This window comes from Coregonus clupeaformis, chromosome 8 (genome assembly GCF_020615455.1).
Source record: "Coregonus clupeaformis isolate EN_2021a chromosome 8, ASM2061545v1, whole genome shotgun sequence".
Taxonomy (NCBI): domain Eukaryota; kingdom Metazoa; phylum Chordata; class Actinopteri; order Salmoniformes; family Salmonidae; genus Coregonus; species Coregonus clupeaformis.
This window is the reverse complement of record NC_059199.1, coordinates 16,416,419-16,439,290: the sequence shown is the minus strand read 5'-3', so window position 1 is coordinate 16,439,290 and position 22,872 is coordinate 16,416,419. Positions and strand designations below refer to the sequence as shown.

Genomic DNA, 22,872 nt, shown 5'->3' with positions numbered 1-22,872 from the left:
GAATGGAGTCCCTTGGTCCGTCAATATCTCTTTTGGGATTCCCAGACTAGTTGAGAGACGGAACAGCTCCTTGGCGATTTGTCTGGATGTAGCCTTCCTCAGCGGAATGGCCTCCGGGTACCGGGACGCATAGTCCAGAATGACCAGAATGTATTGATGTCCCCTGGCACTTTTCGGTAAGGGCCCGACTATGTCTAATCCAATCCTCTCAAAAGGAGTTTCGATAATGGGCAAGGGAATGAGCGGGTTTCTATATGTGGGCTTTGGCGCAACCTGCTGACACTCCGGGCAACTACGGCAGTAGTTCTCTATCTCTTTGTGTACTCCTGGCCAAAAGAAACGTTGCATGATTCTTTCCTTAGTCTTCTCTACCCCCAAGTGGGCCCCTAGCGGGTGTGTGTGGGCTAGGTTGAGTACTGTGGCCCGATAGGGCTGTGGCACGAGGAGCTGTTCATGCACTTCCTCATTTTTCTTGACTATCTGATATACTAACCCCCGGTTTACTGCGAAATGGGGGTAAGTGGGGGTTGTCTTATCACCTAACACTACACCTTCTAATACCTGCACATTTCTTAAGGCATTTGCAAGAGTAGGATCTTGTAATTGAGCCGTACCATACTGGCCTGTGAGAGGGGGAAGCTCTTGGGTGCCTGGGACGTCTTCTTCACTGGAGAACGGAGCACTTTCCTGGGCTGCGTTCTCTTCTCCCGTATCCGGACCAGTCTCGGTGTCGGTCTGGGCACCTGCCATCCCTATCAGAGCCCGGGCGGGAGTGAGTAACTCGGAGGATTGCACCGGAGCCTTCCCAGGATGAGTCTTGCCTCTCCGTTTCCGAGGTACTCGGGTTATCCTCTCCTGAGACTCTCTCCAGAGTGGGTAAAAGGCTGGGCAGTCTCGTCCAATTAGGACAGGGACGGGGAGGGAATCAACCACCCCCGCCGTCGTGTGTATGGTTCCCCGTGTGCTGGTCATTGTAAGTTCAGTAATGGGGTATTCTCTGGTGTCCCCATGGACACAGGAAACTGGGAGGACTTTCCCCGGGGTCAGACACGTTGGGCCCACCAAATCCTTACGCACCAGGGTGGCCCGGCTACCAGAATCCAGTAAGGCCTCCACATCATGGTGATTCACAGTTACCGGGCAGGTGGGGGGGTCGATCTGGGCCGCCATCTACGACTCCCAAGAGCGAGGCAACACGGTGTGTGGGTGCTGAGCTGGAGGACTCCGCAGTGGGCATAGGTTCATCGGCTGGTTTCCCACACTGCCAGGAGATATGTCCCATCTCCCCACACCGGTAACACTGTCGAGTTTCCCCCCTCCTGGTGTACTCTTCTTGGACCCGCCTGGTTTCTGGCTCCCCCTGGAGCCGGGATAAGTCCTGACGTGGCTGGGTTCGAGACCTTGGGGTCCTTTGGACGGGTCCTTCCCATTTGTGGTGGGGCCGCACTCCTGGGGTCTTTTCGGGAAGCATTCAGCATCTCCGCTGTGGCCTGGTACTTTTCCACAGCTTCCACGGTCAGATCAGCCGTGGTCAAGGCCTGTTGACTGATGACCCGTTTTGCCTCATAAGGCAGGGGCGCGTAGGTAACGATCCACCACAACGGCCTCCACCACCGCCGCTGCTGTATTCCTCTGCGGATCCAGCCATTTCCTTGCGATTCGGACAAGTTCATGCATCTGCGCCCGAGGAGGTTGGTCTGGTAGGGAAGGTCCAGCTGTGAAAGCGCTGGGCCATACCAAACTTTGTGAGTCCATATCTGCTGAGGATCTCAGACTTCAGGGCATCATAGTCAGTAACCTGGTCAGGGCCCAGGTCCCGGACAGCATTCAGCGCTTCCCCGGTTAGAAAGGGGGCTAACAGACCAACCCACTGTTGCTTGGGCCAGGCTTCCCTAGTGGCCGTGGCCTCAAATGCATGCAGGTATGCCTCAATGTCATCGGTAGCTCCCATCTTAGATATAAAGTCACTTGCCTTTATTGGGCGGGTATTTTGGACCACCCTCTGTCTCTGCAACTGCAATTCCTCTGCCTTCAGAAGGTTGGCTTTCTTTTGCTCCTCCAAGAGAGCCACGTTTGTTTGCATCTGGGCTTGCTGGCCAGCAACAAGGGCTTTCAATATGTCCTCCATTTCAGTCGGCGGGGAGCCTACGGCCAGCTTGGAAAACTGGGTGATCAAACCTTCGGTATCCTCCTCTGACATGCACTATTACCGCTTGAGCGTGCCCGTATTCTCCACCATCTGTGATGCCACGAGAGGCTACCGCTTCCAGCGGGGTTGCCCAAGTAGTGCAAGGAGTCCAGGTTCAACCAAAACAAGGATTTTTATTAAAGGTCTTCGGCAACAAACAAAATTATAACACAATTCTCTTCTTCCTCCAACCCACCCTCCAGACCGTGTCTCTTCCCTTCCAAAACAACCCCAGCCCATCAGCCCCTGATTGGTTTCAGCTGCGTGGGAAGATTGGCCACAGAGGGTTGGAGTTCCCGACCATACCAGCAGATGGAGCCATAGCTGTCTGGGTTTGCAGCCACCTCAGGGGGATGTAACGTCCCTCCAGGACACAGCCTCTTGTGACATCACAATATATTGAAGCAACATCTCAAGACATCAGTCAGGAAGTTAAAGCTTGGTCGCAAATGGGTCTTCCAAATGGACAATGAATCCAAACATACTTCCAAAGTTGTGGCAAAATGGCTTAAGGACAACAAAGTCAAGGTATTGGAGTGGCCATCACAAAGCCCTGACCTCAATCCTATAGAACATTTTTGGACAGAACAATGCTACCAAATACTAATTGAGTGTATGTAAACTTCTGACCCACTGGGAATGTGATGAAAGAAATAAAAGCTGAAATAAATCATTCTCTCTACTATTAGTCTGACATTTCACATTCTTAAAATAAAGTGGTGATCCTAACTGACCTAAGACAGGGAATTTTTACTAGGATTAAATGTCAGGAATTGTGAAAAACTGAGTTTAAATGTATTTGGCGAAGGTGTACGTAAAGTTTCGACTTCAACTGTACATGGATCATGTCTACATGATATACTCAATATGATAAAAAAACACAAAACAAAGTAACTCACCTTTCACAGTGATAGCGACAGGATCACTGATGATTGATGATATGGTTCTGGACTGGATCTCTCCCTGACACCAGTAGAGACCCTGGTCAGACTCAGCAGCTCTACTGATGGTGAAGGTGTCTCCTGTTGTAGTGTGTCTGTCAGACTGGGGCACTACTTTCTTAGTGTTGTCTTTGTACCATGTATAGCTCCAGGCATTGTCAAACCCCACTGAACACGTCAGAGTTACTGTCTCTCCAGTGTACACAGGGTTTGGATTTATGGTCAGTGTAGCTTTGGGCAGGGCTGTGAGAAAAGAGCATAATTTAAAGATCTGGATACATTCTTAGCAATATCCAAAGATGTAGCTGTTGTTGGAACGTTTTCATACTACAAAAGTCCATTATGGATGTATGTTGATTAATTGACATCATTTGAGTCCATTGGAGGTGTACCTGTGGATGTATTTCAAGGCCTACCTTCAAACTCAATGCCTCTTTGCTTGACATCATGGAAAAAAAATGAAAAGAAATTAGCCAAGACGTCAGAAAAAATGGTAGACCTCCACAAGTCTGGTTCATCCATGGGAGCAATTTGCAAACGCCTGAAGGTACCACGTTCATCTTTACAAAGTATAAACACCATGGGACCACGCAGCCGTCATACCGCTCAGGAAGGAGACGCATTCTGTCTCCTAGAGATTAATGTACTTTGGTGCGAAAAGTGCAAATCAATCCCAGAACAACAGCAAAGGACCTTGTGAAGATGCTGGAGGAAACAGGTACAAAAGTATCTATATCCACAGTAAAACGAGTCCTATATCGACATAACCTGAAAGGCTGCTCAGCAAGGAAGAGGCCACTGCTCCAAAACCGCCATTAAAAAGCCAGACTACGGTTTGCAACTGCACATGGGGACAAAGATCATTCTTTTTGGAGAAATGTCCTCAGGTCTGATGAAACAAAAATAGAACTGTTTGGCCATAATGACCATTGTTATGTTTGTAGGAAAATGGGGGCACTTGCAAGCCGAAGAACACCATCCCAACCGTGAAGCACGGGGGTGGCAGCATCATGCTGTGGGGGTGCTTTGCTGCAGGAGGGACTGGTGCACTTCAGAAAATAGATGGCATCATGAGGAAGGAAAAGTATGTGGATATATTGAAGCAACATCTCAAGACATCAGTCAGGAAGTTAAAGCTTGGTCGCAAATGGGTCTTCCAAATGGACAATGAATCCAAACATACTTCCAAAGTTGTGGCAAAATGGCTTAAGGACAACAAAGTCAAGGTATTGGAGTGGCCATCACAAAGCCCTGACCTCAATCCTATAGAACATTTGTGGACAGAACAATGCTACCAAATACTAATTGAGTGTATGTAAACTTCTGACCCACTGGGAATGTGATGAAAGAAATAAAAGCTGAAATAAATCATTCTCTCTACTATTATTCTGACATTTCACATTCTTAAAATAAAGTGGTGATCCTAACTGACCTAAGACAGGGAATTTTTACTAGGATTAAATGTCAGGAATTGTGAAAAACTGAGTTTAAATGTATTTGGCGAAGGTGTACGTAAAGTTTCGACTTCAACTGTACATGGATCATGTCTACATGATATACTCAATATGATAAAAAACACAAAACAAAGTAACTCACCTTTCACAGTGATAGCGACAGGATCACTGATGATTGATGATATGGTTCTGGACTGGATCTCTCCCTGACACCAGTAGAGACCCTGGTCAGACTCAGCAGCTCTACTGATGGTGAAGGTGTCTCCTGTTGTAGTGTGTCTGTCAGACTGGGGCACTACTTTCTTAGTGTTGTCTTTGTACCATGTATAGCTCCAGGCATTGTCAAACCCCACTGAACACGTCAGAGTTACTGTCTCTCCAGTGTACACAGGGTTTGGATTTATGGTCAGTGTAGCTTTGGGCAGGGCTGTGAGAAAAGAGCATAATTTAAAGATCTGGATACATTCTTAGCAATATCCAAAGATGTAGCTGTTGTTGGAACGTTTTCATACTACAAAAGTCCATTATGGATGTATGTTGATTAATTGACATCATTTGAGTCCATTGGAGGTGTACCTGTGGATGTATTTCAAGGCCTACCTTCAAACTCAATGCCTCTTTGCTTGACATCATGGAAAAAAAATGAAAAGAAATTAGCCAAGACGTCAGAAAAAAATGGTAGACCTCCACAAGTCTGGTTCATCCATGGGAGCAATTTGCAAACGCCTGAAGGTACCACGTTCATCTTTACAAAGTATAAACACCATGGGACCACGCAGCCGTCATACCGCTCAGGAAGGAGACGCATTCTGTCTCCTAGAGATTAATGTACTTTGGTGCGAAAAGTGCAAATCAATCCCAGAACAACAGCAAAGGACCTTGTGAAGATGCTGGAGGAAACAGGTACAAAAGTATCTATATCCACAGTAAAACGAGTCCTATATCGACATAACCTGAAAGGCTGCTCAGCAAGGAAGAGGCCACTGCTCCAAAACCGCCATTAAAAAAGCCAGACTACGGTTTGCAACTGCACATGGGGACAAAGATCATTCTTTTTGGAGAAATGTCCTCAGGTCTGATGAAACAAAATAGAACTGTTTGGCCATAATGACCATTGTTATGTTTGTAGGAAAATGGGGGCACTTGCAAGCCGAAGAACACCATCCCAACCGTGAAGCACGGGGGTGGCAGCATCATGCTGTGGGGGTGCTTTGCTGCAGGAGGGACTGGTGCACTTCAGAAAATAGATGGCATCATGAGGAAGGAAAAGTATGTGGATATATTGAAGCAACATCTCAAGACATCAGTCAGGAAGTTAAAGCTTGGTCGCAAATGGGTCTTCCAAATGGACAATGAATCCAAACATACTTCCAAAGTTGTGGCAAAATGGCTTAAGGACAACAAAGTCAAGGTATTGGAGTGGCCATCACAAAGCCCTGACCTCAATCCTATAGAACATTTGTGGACAGAACAATGCTACCAAATACTAATTGAGTGTATGTAAACTTCTGACCCACTGGGAATGTGATGAAAGAAATAAAAGCTGAAATAAATCATTCTCTCTACTATTATTCTGACATTTCACATTCTTAAAATAAAGTGGTGATCCTAACTGACCTAAGACAGGGAATTTTTACTAGGATTAAATGTCAGGAATTGTGAAAAACTGAGTTTAAATGTATTTGGCGAAGGTGTACGTAAAGTTTCGACTTCAACTGTACATGGATCATGTCTACATGATATACTCAATATGATAAAAAACACAAAACAAAGTAACTCACCTTTCACAGTGATAGCGACAGGATCACTGATGATTGATGATATGGTTCTGGACTGGATCTCTCCCTGACACCAGTAGAGACCCTGGTCAGACTCAGCAGCTCTACTGATGGTGAAGGTGTCTCCTGTTGTAGTGTGTCTGTCAGACTGGGGCACTACTTTCTTAGTGTTGTCTTTGTACCATGTATAGCTCAGGCATTGTCAAACCCCACTGAACACGTCAGAGTTACTGTCTCTCCAGTGTACACAGGGTTTGGATTTATGGTCAGTGTAGCTTTGGGCAGGGCTGTGAGAAAAGAGCATAATTTAAAGATCTGGATACATGCTTAGCAATATCCAAAGATGTAGCTGTTGTTGGAACGTTTTCATACTACAAAAGTCCATTAAGGATGTATGTTGGTTAATTGACATAATTTGAGTCCATTGGAGGTGTACCTGTGGATGTATTTCAAGGCCTACCTACAAACTCAATGCCTCTTTGCTTGACATCATGGGAAAATGAAAAGAAATTAGCCAAGACGTCAGAAAAAAATGGTAGACCTCCACAAGTCTGGTTCATCCATGGGAGCAATTTGCAAACGCCTGAAGGTATCACGTTCATCTTTACAAAGTATAAACACCATGGGACCACGCAGCCGTCATACCGCTCAGGAAGGAGACGCATTCTGTCTCCTAGAGATTAATGTACTTTGGTGCGAAAAGTGCAAATCAATCCCAGAACAACAGCAAAGGACCTTGTGAAGATGCTGGAGGAAACAGGTACAAAAGTATCTATATCCACAGTAAAACGAGTCCTATATCGACATAACCTGAAAGGCTGCTCAGCAAGGAAGAGGCCACTGCTCCAAAACCGCCATTAAAAAGCCAGACTACGGTTTGCAACTGCACATGGGGACAAAGATCATTCTTTTTGGAGAAATGTCCTCAGGTCTGATGAAACAAAAATAGAACTGTTTGGCCATAATGACCATTGTTATGTTTGTAGGAAAATGGGGGCACTTGCAAGCCGAAGAACACCATCCCAACCGTGAAGCACGGGGTGGCAGCATCATGCTGTGGGGGTGCTTTGCTGCAGGAGGGACTGGTGCACTTCAGAAAATAGATGGCATCATGAGGAAGGAAAAGTATGTGGATATATTGAAGCAACATCTCAAGACATCAGTCAGGAAGTTAAAGCTTGGTCGCAAATGGGTCTTCCAAATGGACAATGAATCCAAACATACTTCCAAAGTTGTGGCAAAATGGCTTAAGGACAACAAAGTCAAGGTATTGGAGTGGCCATCACAAAGCCCTGACCTCAATCCTATAGAACATTTGTGGACAGAACAATGCTACCAAATACTAATTGAGTGTATGTAAACTTCTGACCCACTGGGAATGTGATGAAAGAAATAAAAGCTGAAATAAATCATTCTCTCTACTATTATTCTGACATTTCACATTCTTAAAATAAAGTGGTGATCCTAACTGACCTAAGACAGGGAATTTTTACTAGGATTAAATGTCAGGAATTGTGAAAAACTGAGTTTAAATGTATTTGGCGAAGGTGTACGTAAAGTTTCGACTTCAACTGTACATGGATCATGTCTACATGATATACTCAATATGATAAAAAACACAAAACAAAGTAACTCACCTTTCACAGTGATAGCGACAGGATCACTGATGATTGATGATATGGTTCTGGACTGGATCTCTCCCTGACACCAGTAGAGACCCTGGTCAGACTCAGCAGCTCTACTGATGGTGAAGGTGTCTCCTGTTGTAGTGTGTCTGTCAGACTGGGGCACTACTTTCTTAGTGTTGTCTTTGTACCATGTATAGCTCCAGGCATTGTCAAACCCCACTGAACACGTCAGAGTTACTGTCTCTCCAGTGTACACAGGGTTTGGATTTATGGTCAGTGTAGCTTTGGGCAGGGCTGTGAGAAAAGAGCATAATTTAAAGATCTGGATACATGCTTAGCAATATCCAAAGATGTAGCTGTTGTTGGAACGTTTTCATACTACAAAAGTCCATTAAGGATGTATGTTGGTTAATTGACATAATTTGAGTCCATTGGAGGTGTACCTGTGGATGTATTTCAAGGCCTACCTACAAACTCAATGCCTCTTTGCTTGACATCATGGGAAAATGAAAAGAAATTAGCCAAGACGTCAGAAAAAAATGGTAGACCTCCACAAGTCTGGTTCATCCATGGGAGCAATTTGCAAACGCCTGAAGGTACCACGTTCATCTGTACAAAGTATAAACACCATGGGACCACGCAGCCGTCATACCGCTCAGGAAGGAGACGCGTTCTGTCTCCTAGAGATTAATGTACTTTGGTGCGAAAAGTGCAAAGCAATCAAAGAACAACAGCAAAGGACCTTGTGAAGATGCTGGAGGAAACAGATACAAAAGTATCTATATCCACAGTAAAACGAGTCCTATATCGACATAACCTGAAAGGCCACTCAGCAAGGAAGAAGCCACTGCTCCAAACTGCCATTAAAAAGCCAGACTACGGTTTGCAACTGCACATGGGGACAAAGATCATACTTTTTGGAGAAATGTCCTCAGGTCTGATGAAACAAAAATAGAACAGTTTGGCCATAATGACCATTGTTATGTTTGTAGGAAAATGGGGGCACTTGCAAGCCGAAGAACACCATCCCAACCGTGAAGCACGGGGTTGGCAGCATCATGCTGTGGGGGTGCTTTGCTGCAGGAGGGACTGGTGCACTTCAGAAAATAGATGGCATCATGAGGAAGGAAAAGTATGTGGATATATTGAAGCAACATCTCAAGACATCAGTCAGGAAGTTAAAGCTTGGTCGCAAATGGGTCTTCCAAATGGACAATGAATCCAAGCATACTTCCAAAGTTGTGGCAAAATGGCTTAAGGACAACAAAGTCAAGGTATTGGAGTGGCCATCACAAAGCCCTGACCTCAATCCTAATTGAGTGTATGTAAACTTCTGACCCACTGGGAATGTGATGAAAGAAATAAAAGCTGAAATAAATCATTCTCTCTAGTAATATTCTGACATTTCACATTCTTAAAATAAAGTGGTGATCCTAACTGACCTAAGACAGGGAATTTTTACTAGGATTAAATGTCAGGAATTGTGAAAAACTGAGTTTAAATGTATTTCGCTTAGGTGTATGTAAACTTCCGACTTCAACTGTACATGGATCATGTCTACATCATTGACTCAATATAAATAGTGTCCATTTGTATGATAAAAAACACATAACAAAGTAACTCACCTTTCACAGTGATAGTGACAGGATCACTGATGATTGATGATATGGATCTGGACAGGATCTCTCCCTGACACCAGTAGAGACCCTGGACAGACTTGGCAGCTCTATTGATGGTGAAGGTGGCTCCTGTTGTAGTGTGTTTGACAGACAAGGTCACTAGTTTCTTAGTGTTGTCTTTGTACCACGTATAGCTCCAGCCACTGTCAGAACCCACTGAACACGTCAGAGTTACTGTCTCTCCTGTGTACACAGGGTTTTGATTTACGGTCAGTGTAGTTTCAGGCCGAGCTAAGAAAACAGAGAGCAGAATATCAAAACATCTGGATAAATACTTGGCCATTTTTAATTATTTAGCTGTTGCAGTTAAGTTTTGATAAAAGCTGATTTTAGGGGTATGTTCACTCTATTCAGTTTCAATTTACAGTGTATACTGTATATATGTAATTAGATGAACCCTCATTGGCTCAGATTTTCGAATGTCCAGATAGTGATTGAAGATAAATAGTGAGCTCACCAGTGACGCTGATGTGGAGAGATGAGCTGAGATATGACATCTGGGGCCGTTTTGTCCTTGTCCCCTCACACTGGTACTGACCAGCCTGGTCAGAGAGAAAGATGGTGGTGGTTTTACTGGTGTGACTGGAAAGCCGTTCTTTATTTATTAACCAGTGAGTACGTCCAGTCTGTGTAGTCTGATAGTTCACACTGCAGCTTGACTTTGTCTCCGGAGTACAGTGGCTCCTGGGTAGTGACTATCTTCACTGAGGCTGTAGGCAGAGCTGAGGAAACAGTTAAATGAAGACAAATGCAATTAGTGCACCAATCAGTTAAAAGTATGATCTTACACCATACTTCTTCAATTATCAAATGAAACGAGGAAGAATTAATGGAGGAATCTGAACAGCAATGGTAGGCAGAAATTTTTTAACGACAAAATAGCATCCTTAAAATGGGGCCAAATGTCAAGTGGTTGTAGGCATGGAGGCACTGATTTGAATGAAAGTTAAGATGACTTACCTGTCACCGTCAGTCTGACTGGATCACTCCACTCAGAATACTTCTTCTGATCAATATGTGTACCCAGACAAAAGTAGACACCACTGTCTGAAATCTTAACCTCACTGATCTCAAATTCATGTTCCCTACTGAGGAAGTCTACACCATCCTTGCGCCATGTGTATTTCCAGTCAGTGACTTCTCCTCTCTGTATGTTACATCTGAGAGTGACAGACTCTCAACTGAATATCTGGGAGGATTTGGAGTGTATGGTCAGAACAGCCATTGCCTGTCCTGCACAAAATAAAACCAGCATGATAAAATTGCTTTTATAAATGTTATTTTGAGACACTAAAAACTAAAACTATGTCTATCCAAAAGCAGCTTTAAACATCACAAAGAAATATAATGAAGCATTAAGAGATGAAGGCTTGATCAAGTGTACAAATATCTACCATCATCATCTTCAGAGTGTCCAGAGTAGATGTGTGTACTCAGCACTACAACAAAGAAAGTCACATTGCTCCAATATTAGTTTGAAATAAATAACAACATGCCATATTCATGTTACTGTTTACCAAATCCATCCTGTACTTTATTTTAAAGGTGCAATCTGCGTTTTCTACATAGATTTCTACACTACTAAATGAATCACAGCAATTCAAGTCTTATTCCATCATAACTCAAAATATATGTTTATTTTATGACAATTATTGTAAACAATGTAGATGAATTAATTTCCTTAGCCCCATCCCTCAGCCGTATACCACAACAAGTGGCAGTGTGGCCATTTAAAGGTAGTTTGAATTACAGACTGCAGCTATAAATGGACACTGACTTCCCATGTTCTGCACACAGTGAGAGTACAGAGACCAAAAACACCAAAACACCACTCATTCATCTCTTAACACAGTTTACTATAACTGTAGCAAAGGAACCTACAACCATTTACAATAATCACAACTTGATACTACAACACATCCAACAAATATTGCATTTTGTATTCATTGTCATTGACAGCACATTTTGCATCCAATGAGTTAACACCAGTCTTTAGTTCCTGAGGTATGACCTGGCTAAATGCACACCACCACACTAACCATGTCTGCATGGCATCATCTCTATAAGCTCAGGTTCTCTGTCACCGAATCTGCCGAGGCTGCTCCTCCTCCTTGCTCGGGCAGGTTTCGGCGGTCGTCGTCCCCGGAGTACTAGCTGCCACCGTTGTATGTTTCATGTTCGTTTGGTTTTGTCTTGATGTTGTACACCTGTTTCTAGTTAGTGCTCATTAGTGTCCTATTTAGTTCTCGTTGTGTGTGTCAGGTGTTGTGTGTGATTACGCTTCTGTTTGGTGTTCTGTGCTACGTGTTTCCCTCTGTTGTTTTGGAGAGGTTTTCGCACATGTTAGTGCGCCTTTTGTTTGACGCCTGTGTGCGCCTTTATTTCGCCTCCGGGCCTGTTGTGCTCGTGTACTATGTGAATATTTCACTAAAGTCTTTTGGACTTAGTTTCTGCGTCCTGCGCTTGATTCCTGCACCACACCCACCTTCAGCACTCGTGACAGAATCACACACCGCTTATAAAGGAATCAGCAGGAGCAACAACCACACCTGAGTCGCTGGAGGAGCATGTCCGCGGCCAGGATGACCAGATCAGACAACTGGGGACCGCTCTACAGGATGTCATCAACACCCTGCACCGATGGGAGTCCAGAGGGGTACCCACACCTCCACCTACCTTGCCAATGCCATCGGCCGGTCCACCAGTCCCAGGTCCGGAACCCAGGGCGATTCGGCTCTCGCTCCCGAGGGTGTATGACGGCACAGCTGCCGGGTGTCAGGGGTTCCTCCTGCAGGTGGAGCTCTACCTTGCCACTGTACACCCGGTGCCCTCGGGACATGAGAGCGTTTCCGCCCTCATCTCTTGTCTCACGGGCAAGGCGTTGGAATGGGCCAATGCCGAGTGGAGGAGGATGGACGCCACCACCATCTCCTACGCGGAGTTCTCCCGTCGCTTCAAGGCCGTGTTCGACCATCCACCTGAGGGCAAAGCGGCAGGGGAGCGGCTATTCTACCTGAGACAGGGGAGGAGGAGCGCACAGGCATTCGCTCTGGAGTTCCGGACTCTAGCGGCAGACGCAGGGTGGAATGAACGGGCCCTCATCTACCATTTTCGATGTAGCCTACGGGAGGACGTTCAATGTGAGTTGGCCTGCAGGGACACCAATTTCACCTTCGACCAGTTGGTCGACATGTCCATCCGTCTGGACACCCTGCTGGCCACCCGTGGACGTCCAGAGTGGGGTCCGTCCATTCCACCCTCCAGCACCTCCGAGCCGAGCCCTATGGAGCTCGGGGGTGCTGGCGCTAGAGAAAGGAGGAGGAGGAGCCCGAGGGGGCCTGTCCCCTGCACCAATTGCGGTCGTGGAGGGCACACTGCGGCCAGGTGCTGGGGAGGGTTTCCAGAGGGAGGAGACAACAGGCCACGCACTGGGGAGCCTTCCCAGGTGAGTAGACGCCCCACTTACCCAGAGCTCTCTGTTGTGCACTTCTGTATACCTGTGCGATTTCCACAGGTTGCACCTCATTCCCAGCATAAGGCGCTAGTAGATTCAGGCGCAGCTGGGAATTTTGTTGATTGTAAATTTTGTTTAGAGTTAGGGATTCCCCTACTTCCTGTTGACATCCCATTTCCTGTTCATGCCCTAGATAGCCGTCCGTTGGGATCCGGGTTGATCAGGGAAGTCACAGCGCCACTTAGGATGTGTACGCAGGGGGGTCATGAGGAGACTATCCAGCTATATCTTATCGACTCTCCTGCGTATCTGGTGGTGCTGGGTATTCCCTGGTTGAGTACCCATGATCCCTCTATTTCGTGTCAAGAGAGGGCTCTTAAGGAGTGGTCTGCCCAGTGTGAGAGGAGATGTTTGGGTGTTTCCGTGGGGGCGACCTCGGTGGAGAGTCCAAACCAGGTGTCCTCATTGCGCATTCCCACTGAATATGAGGATTTGGCACTTGTGTTTAGTAAATCGAGGGCGACGCGTTTGCCTCCTCATAGACAGGGGGATTGTGCGATAGACCTCCTGGCAGGAGCAGCGCTTCCGCGGAGCCATGTGTATCCTCTGTCCCAAGAGGAGAAGCGGGCTATGGAGACTTACATAGCCGAATCTCTAAGACAAGGATACATACGGCCCTCCACTTCTCCTGCGTCCTCAAGCTTCTTTTTTGTGAAGAAAAAGGATGGAGGGTTGCGCCCGTGCATAGATTACCGTAGTCTCAATCAGATCACTGTGAAGTACAGTTATCCACTCCCTCTGATTGCGACCATGACGGAGTCATTGCACGGAGCCCGTTTCTTCACGAAACTGGATCTCAGGAGCGCGTATAGCTTGGTGCGCATTAGGGAGGGCGATGAATGGAAAACGGCATTTAGTACCACCTCGGGTCATTACGAGTATCTCGTCATGCCATACGGGTTGATGAATGCTCCTTCAGTCTTCCAATCCTTCGTGGATGAAATTTTCAGGGACATGCAGGGGCAGGGTGTGGTCGTGTACATTGATGACATCCTGGTTTACTCGCCTACCCGAGACGAGCATGTAGCCCTGGTGCGTCGTGTGTTGGGTAGGCTGTTGGAGCACGACCTGTATGTCAAGGCAGAGAAATGTCTGTTTTTCCAGGAGTCGGTCTCCTTTCTGGGTTATCAGTTGTCCGCGTCAGGGGTGAAGATGGAGGTTGACCGGGTGTCAGCCGTGCGTAATTGGCAAACCCCAACTACCGTGAAAGAGGTGCAGCGGTTCTTGGGTTTTGCGAATTACTACCGGAGGTTTATCCGGGGTTTTGGACAGGTGGCAGCTCCCATAACGTCTCTTCTGAAGGGGGGTCCGGTGCGATTGCAGTGGTCAGCGGAGGCGGACAGGGCATTTGGGAGACTGAAGGCCCTGTTTACCTCGGCTCCAGTGCTTGCGCATCCGGATCCCGCCTTACCATTCCAGGTAGAGGTAGACGCGTCTGAGGCCGGTGTAGGGGCCGTGCTATCACAACGGTCCGGTATGCCACCTAAACTCCGCCCCTGTGCCTTCTACTCTAAAAAGCTCAGCCCGGCGGAGCGGAAAATATGACGTAGGAGACAGGGAGCTGTTAGCTGTGGTTCAAGCCCTAAAGGTGTGGAGACATTGGCTTGAGGGGGCTCAACACCCTTTTCTCATTTTCTGCGGTGGATGAGTGGGTAAGGTGCTCGGAGGAGACGTGGAACGCTGCACACGTTCATCTGCAGCGGGCCATCCGTCGACAAAAAGCGAGCGCCGATCTCCACCGCAGTGAGGGGCCGGTGTACGCACCTGGAGATCGAGTCTGGCTCTCGACCAGAAACCTACCCCTCCGCCTGCCCTGCCGGAAGCTGGGTCGGCGGTGTGTAGGGCCCTTTAAAGTCCTGAGGAGATTGAACGAGGTGTGTTACAGGTTACTACTACCTATTGAGTATAAGAATATTAACCCCTCGTTCCATGTGTCTCTTCTCAGGCCGGTGGTAGCTGGTCCACTCCAGGAAGGTGAGATCGCAGAGACTCCTCCGCCCCATTGGACATCGAGGGGGCTCCGGCGTACACAGTTCGGTCCATTTTGGATTCGAGACGTCGGATGGGGGGTCTCCAATATCTCGTGGAGTGGGAGGGGTACGGCCCGGAGGAGCGGTGCTGGGTGCCGAGGAGGGACATCCTAGACCCATCTCTCCTGACTGAGTTCCACCGTAGTCACCCTACGCGCCCTGCACCGCGTCCTCCTGGTCGTCCCCGAGGCCAGGGTCGGCGCACGGCTGGAGCCGCGCGTCAAGGGGGGGGGGTACTGTCACGGAATCTGCCGAGGCTGCTCCTCCTCCTTGCTCGGGCAGGTTTCGGCGGTCGTCGTCCCCGGAGTACTAGCTGCCACCGTTGTATGTTTCATGTTCGTTTGGTTTTGTCTTGATGTTGTACACCTGTTTCTAGTTAGTGCTCATTAGTGTCCTATTTAGTTCTCGTTGTGTGTGTCAGGTGTTGTGTGTGATTACGCTTCTGTTTGGTGTTCTGTGCTACGTGTTTCCCTCCATTGTTTTGGAGAGGTTTTCGCACATGTTAGTGCGCCTTTTGTTTGACGCCTGTGTGCGCCTTTATTTCACCTCCGGGCCTGTTGTGCTCGTGTACTACGTGAATATTTCACTACAGTCTTTTGGACTTAGTTTCTGCGTCCTGCGCTTGATTTCTGCACCACACCCACCTTCAGCACTCGTGACATTCTCACAGAGATGCAACATCAATGTATGGTGGTCACTCTCTTATTTCATATCTACACCATATTTGCTGCAATTTCTTTTTAGTGCCATTTACTAAGCATTTGTCATGTTTTCTCAATAAGGGCTAAAACACCAAAAACAAAGCTAAAGCTTGAAACTGTCTTCATTTCCATTAATGTCTTATTCCTTCTTACCTTAAGGGCTTAGTAAATCAGGTAATTAGTGTTCATACACACACACTAACTCAGTACTTACCTAGTAGCAAACAGAGCAAGGTGCTCTCCATTCTGTCCCCACAGACAAGTGACTTTCTCTAGAACTATAGTCCTTCTGACAAACCCCTCTACTTCCTATATGATGACATTCTGCTTAGATCACGCCTCTTCACAGTCACACAGAAACACTGAGAGAGAAAGATTCAAGAGGAAAAAGAGTAGCGGTTTATAGTCTATTCATATTATATTAGATAGTGTAGGCCTCCCTTCAAACCTTTGCTCAGTTGTCAGGTGGCAAGCCTAGCCAGCTAACCTCAGTTGTGCCACAATGGAAATGGACTTCTTCACACAGACAGAATTTCATACAGACACACACACACACACACACACACACACACACATACACACATACACACAACCTCAGATGGTTCTGTTATGAGGAATATGTTTAGTGTGTGTGTGTGTTTGTGTGTTGTGTTGTTTGTGTGTGTACATCAGAGACAGAGCTATGTGGAATGTATTAAAGGTGTAACTTGGTAACTGGGTTTCCATTGTTAAAGTGTAGAGTTTCATTTTGAGTAACATCATTACATGTTGTAGGTTGTATGTTGGGAGCTTTTGGGAAAGAGCACAGTTAGAAAGATATGGCATATAGAAGCAAACCGGATGGACATCATGAAAATGATCGGAGAGGTTGAGAGTAGAAGAAGTTCAGAAGCAAAAACAAATCAAATAAAATTATTGTAAAATTGACTGTGTCCATAAAATGTAGATAGTAAGTATAAGCTGGAAGTAGAGGCCTAAGCATGGTTGTTCACTAATTTACCCCAAGTAGGGATAAGATGGCGGGGTTGAAAAGTAATAAAGGGGAGTATATATATAAAAAACATGGGGGATTGGAAGTGATGCAGACAATTACATTGATGGAAGTTACAATCTATCTGCAATATTAAGCTGATCTACCCCCCAAAAAACAAAAAAACTAAGTGGTTTGTTGTAGAGTGTAGGGTGTGGGACACATGTACAACATATGTGAAGAAACAAACATGTGGAGAGAAAGGTTACAGGTGAAAGCAGTTAGAGACTTCACCTTTAGTGGGTGTAAAAAGGTAAACATCTGGGGTTTCTTATCGCCCCCTTTAGGACAGGCCAGTAACTACTCCAGATTCTTGTGGATCACAATATGGACGCTAATGTGGTCATTGGTCACATAGCAACAACATAACCCCTCAGTCTACTGGGTCTGCCCTCTTATTCCTTCCTCTCTCTATGTCATCATATTAGTACAGACATGGACCATTTCTGTATGGGTTCATATCAGTAGAAGTCAAATCTGAATGTGGTTTACAGAAGACTGACAGCAATATGGTGTATAGAGATTTTGTTAAAAAGTTTTGCTTTACATAATAAGAAATGTATAGGAATGTTCAAGATGTAAATGCATTGTTTCAACTCAGCAATACAGAGAGTAAAAGGAATATGTCCTTAAATTAAATTATATTTCAAAGCAATACAATGATGTGGGGAATCATCACTTTTTATTTGACATATGAGAATTAATACAAAATACAAAATGCAACACAACCTCCATTGTCTTACGTCAGGTGGAGTCACTCCTATGCGACTCTCGTCAGGCAGAATCGTCGTGCTATCTAATGTAAGACAATGCACACCCTCTTTATTCAAGTTCAATAGTGGAACACTCATCTGGCTCCTATAACGAATACTGAAGAAATAACATTTTATAAAAAACATACAGACATAGAATCGGAATGTATGGAACATGTAAATGAAAATAAGCATTAATTGAGTTAAAAACAAACTATACATGTTCCAACATAATTGTTAAAGTTGTTATAGTAGGTCGGCCAAACAAGTATAAACCCACCTTTAGTCCCAGAAAATATTCACATACAGCATATATGCACCTGCATGTAAAAAGCATGACATTATCTAAAATACAACATATTTAAAAAATACAACAAATTCTACTTTTAAACAAAACAGGCACTACACTCTTTTTCAATCAACAAACTGAAATCAAAGAGGAGTAAGTGTAATATTTCAAGAATATTAACAACAATCAACAATAACAAAGAATACAAGATCCCAAAAGCTGAAAACGTCAACTTGCTAAATCATAGCATTTAGTATTTGTAAAATGTCATTCAATTATATTTGACTCGCTATCATAAATCAATGGCAAGGCAATGGCAAAAACTTTAAAATCATAAAAATGGTCATTCAGCTCACAGTTCATACTGTAATGATCACACGGATGATTCGGTCTGTTCGATGATATCATCAGATCGTAACTCATCTTGAGGAGATTTGGTTGTTGAACACATGCCTATAGGAATATAACGGACGGAGAGTAGCATTAGAGTTAAACTGATTCAACTGCTCGTTCAACTGCACAGCACTAAAATGTAATCCTTCAGAAGTAATGAAAATGTTAGTTTGCCTTTTCTGGGGGAAGAACATTTCCGTAGAAGACATTTAACAGAAATAGCTGCCACTGGGCACTTTGTCTATTTACATTTGAAATGAACCATTCGAGTCAACATTACTTGATAACAGTAATACAAGAGCATGACATAAAGAAGGAAAATATCAAGCTGGATAAGCTTCTTGTAGATACACACTGAAATAAAGTGGTCACCTTGAGCCCTGCAGCATTTCACCATCAGAATGATATACACCAGTAGAAAGGGAGACACCACCAGTAGACCACACAGCATCCTGGACAGCAGAGAGATGGAGACAACGGAACCTGGAGGGACTATCAAAACACATGTTTTACCATCAACACACACACACACACACACACACACACACTGCTCTTCTCACCTCTCACTGTCACCCAGCTCTCTGGTGTTTCTCCTTCATTAGATTTACACTTATAGAAGCCTTCATCTGACTTGGATACTGCAGGGATGGTCATCTCTCCTGTGGTCTCATTCCTGATGAGTACTCCATCTTTGTAGAAATCAACCTTGGGGTTTGGGTTTGTTTCCTGATATCTATTTGTACAGAGCAGAGTCACAGAGTCTCCCTCAGTCATGGGATAGGCAGGGTTTTCCAGGATCACAGCACCAGCTGTGTAACATAATATATAAATAAAACTGTAAATCTGGAGTAATCACACACAATATATGAATGTCTTATGAGCTTGCATTTTATATGAGATACATTCATTCAGTTTCAGAATTGAACATCATTATCATACATTGAAATGTAAAAAAGGTTAGTGAATGTTGTACAATAGACATACCAGCCACTGTGATGTTTACAGCATTACTGTACTCTCCTGATGCAGACTCACACCAGTACACTCCACTGTCCTTTTCAAGTGTGGACCTGATGGTACATGTGGACCCTGCCATTGATTCCCAGTTAGAGCCACACCCTGACTCCACTCCTCTCTCTCTGTATCTCTTCAGTCTCCATCTAGTAGAGTTCCCCTTCTCCTCACAGCTCAGTGAGAAAGACTTTGATGTAAAGTGTTGAGTTCTGTTGGGTCTTATTCTGAGAGACACTGAAGGATGCAGGTCTGAAACAAAGAGAAAGACTCAAACTTATAGTTATATATACACATGAGGATGACTTAAATGTGGTTAAATGCAGTTTCAATGCAGTTAGTTACCTCCTGACCAGAGAAACTGAGGTTCACTGTAGAGTGTGTCATAGACTGGGTCTCCTCTCCCAGCTGTACACACATATCCTCCTGTGTGATTAGGACCAGCAGGGTTCAGAGTGTAGGAGTCTTCAGTAGTCCCATTGCCAGATAGAGGCTCTACAGAGTAGGACCTGTCCAATAGGGAGGGTAACCCAGCTCTGTAGGGAACAAATCGGTACCAGAAGAACCTCCAGCCTGTAGATGACTCTTTAACCCCACAGCTCAGAGTAACTGAGTCTCCAGGGTTCAGCCACTGAGGAGAGACACTCAGGACAGCTTGGGGTTAAAATGTTTGTTCTTTAATTAAATTATTTTAGTATAAAATATTTACTCAATTTGTTATCATAATATTGTACCTTACCCCAAAATCAAACAATAATTTAGTTCCATCATTGATCTCACTGTCTGCTATTTGACCTCATCCCTTTTGTCTTTTCCTCACTATTCTGTCTCTTTCTCTTGCAATCCCATAAAAACAGACTTACCTAACACGGTCAATTGTATAGCATTAGTTGACTCGGAGTGTTTTAAGCCATTGAGTTTCTGAAGACCTTCACAGGTATATAGACCATTCTTTGCAGGACTGATTCTGTACTCAGGCTCTGTATTCGTGTAGACCGACTTTCCTCTGTTATAAAAACCATACTCAATCTCTTCTCCTCCCTGTATGTCACATCTGAGAGTGACAGTCTCTCTACTGAATATCTGGGACCAGTTGGGTATGATATATTTTCATTGTTTATTTAAAAAAGTGGTTTATTTAACAGAAACAAAGATTTGATGTGTGCAAGAATATGTGAACCCCTTCAGTCAATAGCTTGTGGAACCTCCATTAGCAGCGAAAACTTGGACTAAACGTCTCCTATAGCCAGTAATCAGTCTCTGACATCTGTTTGGAGGGATTTTTGCCCAGTCCTCCTTACAGAACTCAGTCAATTGAGTGAGGTTTGAGGGGTGTCTGGCATGAACTTCCCGCTTCAGGTCCTGCCACAGCATCTCGATTGGATTTAGGTCAGGACTTTGACTTGGCCAATCCAAAACACAAATCTTCTTTCTCCTGAGCCATTCTTTGGTAGATTTGCTTGAATGCTTTGTGTCGTTGTCTTGTTGAAAGACCCATTTTTGTCCCAGCTTTAGCTCTTTGACTGATGGCCTGACGTTCTGTTCAAGAATCTCCTGGTACATCTCAGAATTCATGGTTCCCTTAATGATGTGAAGTCATCCAGGTCCAGAGGAGGAAAAGCAGCCCCAGATCTTGACATTCCCACCACCATGCTTGACTGTTGGGATAAGGTTATTTTGGTGGTAGGCAGTGTTGGGTTTTCGCCAAACGTAGCGGTGTTGATTGTGACAAAAAATGTCAAATTTGGACTCATCGGTCCAGAGAATGGACTTCCAGAAACCTTCAGGTTTGTCCAGGTGGTCTCTGGCAAAGTTAAGACTGGCAGTTTGGTTCTTTTTTGATAGCAGAGGCCTCTTCCTAGCAACCCTCCCATGAATGGCATTTCGATTCAGTGTTCTTCTTATAGTTGAAGCATGCACAGTTACCTGAGATGCAGCAAGGGAGGTCTGCAAATCTTTAGATGTTATGTTTGGGTTGGCTTTTACTGTCACGATCGTCGGTAAGAGATGAGGACCAAGGCGCAGCGTTGAAAGCGAACATATTTATTATCTCAATGATCACACGATCAAAACAACAAAACGATGACGTGACAGTCAATGGTCATACACAAACCAAATACGAACAAGAAACCACACCAAATGAATGCCAAACGGCTACCTAAGTATGACTCCCAATCAGAGACAACGAGCTACAGCCGTCTCTGATTGGGAGCCACCCTGACCAACATAGATATACAAACCCAGAAAGTGAAACCTAGAACACACATAGACTATCCACACCCTGGCTCAACATATTAGAGTCCCCAGAGCCAGGGCGTGACAGTACCCCCCCCCTAAAGGCGCGGACTCCGACCGCGCCCACCAAATACCACAGGGGAGGGACCGGGTGGGCACTCCGCTTAGGCGGCGGATCCGGCTCCGGGCCTGATCCCCGCTCCCTCTCCAACCCCCCAAAGTACCCCTGGTCCAGTCTGGCCCCGCTGGCCGGAGCTGGACTGCACACTGGTGGAGCGGATTGCTCTAGCTCCGGCGTGAAGCATCTGACCGGTGCCGGACCAGCCACCGGTGGAACAGGCACGGGCCGTGCCGGACTGACGACGCACACCACTGGCTTGGTGTGGGGAGCAGGAGCGGCCGAGCCGGGCTGTCGAAGCGCACCCCTGACTTGAGTGCGGGGAACAGGCACGGGCCGTGCCGGACTGACGACGCACACCACTGGCTTGGTGTGGGGAGCAGGAGCGGGCCGAGCCGGGCTGTCGGGCGCACCCCTGACTTGGTGCGGGGAGCAGGAACGGGCCGAGCCGGGCTGACGAAGCGCACCACTGACTTGGTGCGGGGAGCAGGAACGGGCCGAGCCGGACTGACGAAGCGCACCACTGACTTGGTGCGGGGAGCAGGAACGGGCCGAGCCGGGCTGTCAAAGCGCACCCCTGACTTGGTGCGGGGAGCAGGAACGGGCCGAGCCGGGCTGACGAAGCGCACCACTGACTTGGTGCGGGGAGCAGGAACGGGCCGAGCCGGGCTGACGAGCGCACCACTGACTTGGTGCGGGGAGCAGGAACGGGCCGAGCCGGGCTGCCGGGCGCACCACTGACTTGGTGCGGGGAGCAGGAACGGGCCGAGCCGGGCCGACGAAGCGCACCACTGACTCAGTGCGGGGAGCAGGAACGGGCCGAGCCGGGCTGACGCAACGCACCACTGACTTGGTGCGGGGAACAGGAACGGGCCGAGCCGGGCTGACGGGCGCACCACCGACTTGGTGCGGGGAGCAGGAACGGGCCGAGCCGGGCTGACGAAGCGCACCACTGACTTGGTGCAGGGAGCAGGAACGGGCCGAGCCGGGCTGACGAAGCGCACCAATGACTTGGTGCGGGGAGCAGGAACAGGCCGGACCGTACTGGGGACACACACCACTGGTCCTACGCAAGGATCTGGAATGGGCCGGACCGGACTGGTAACACACCCCAGTACCTCTCGCCGTGCC

At 46.3% G+C, this 22,872-nt stretch overlaps 1 protein-coding gene across 1 annotated transcript; it reads right to left on the bottom strand.

The window, feature by feature from the left end:
• Positions 1–18,216: 18,216 nt before the first annotated feature.
• Positions 18,217–20,046, bottom strand: LOC121561941 (low affinity immunoglobulin gamma Fc region receptor III-like; the record flags this gene model as incomplete). The annotated part of the gene is made up of 5 exons (XM_045222224.1): positions 18,217–18,437; positions 18,750–18,869; positions 18,938–19,186; positions 19,362–19,648; positions 19,742–20,046. Coding segments are annotated over 5 exons (1,041 nt in total), but the record flags the coding sequence as incomplete, so codon positions are not given.
• Positions 20,047–22,872: the final 2,826 nt, after the last annotated feature.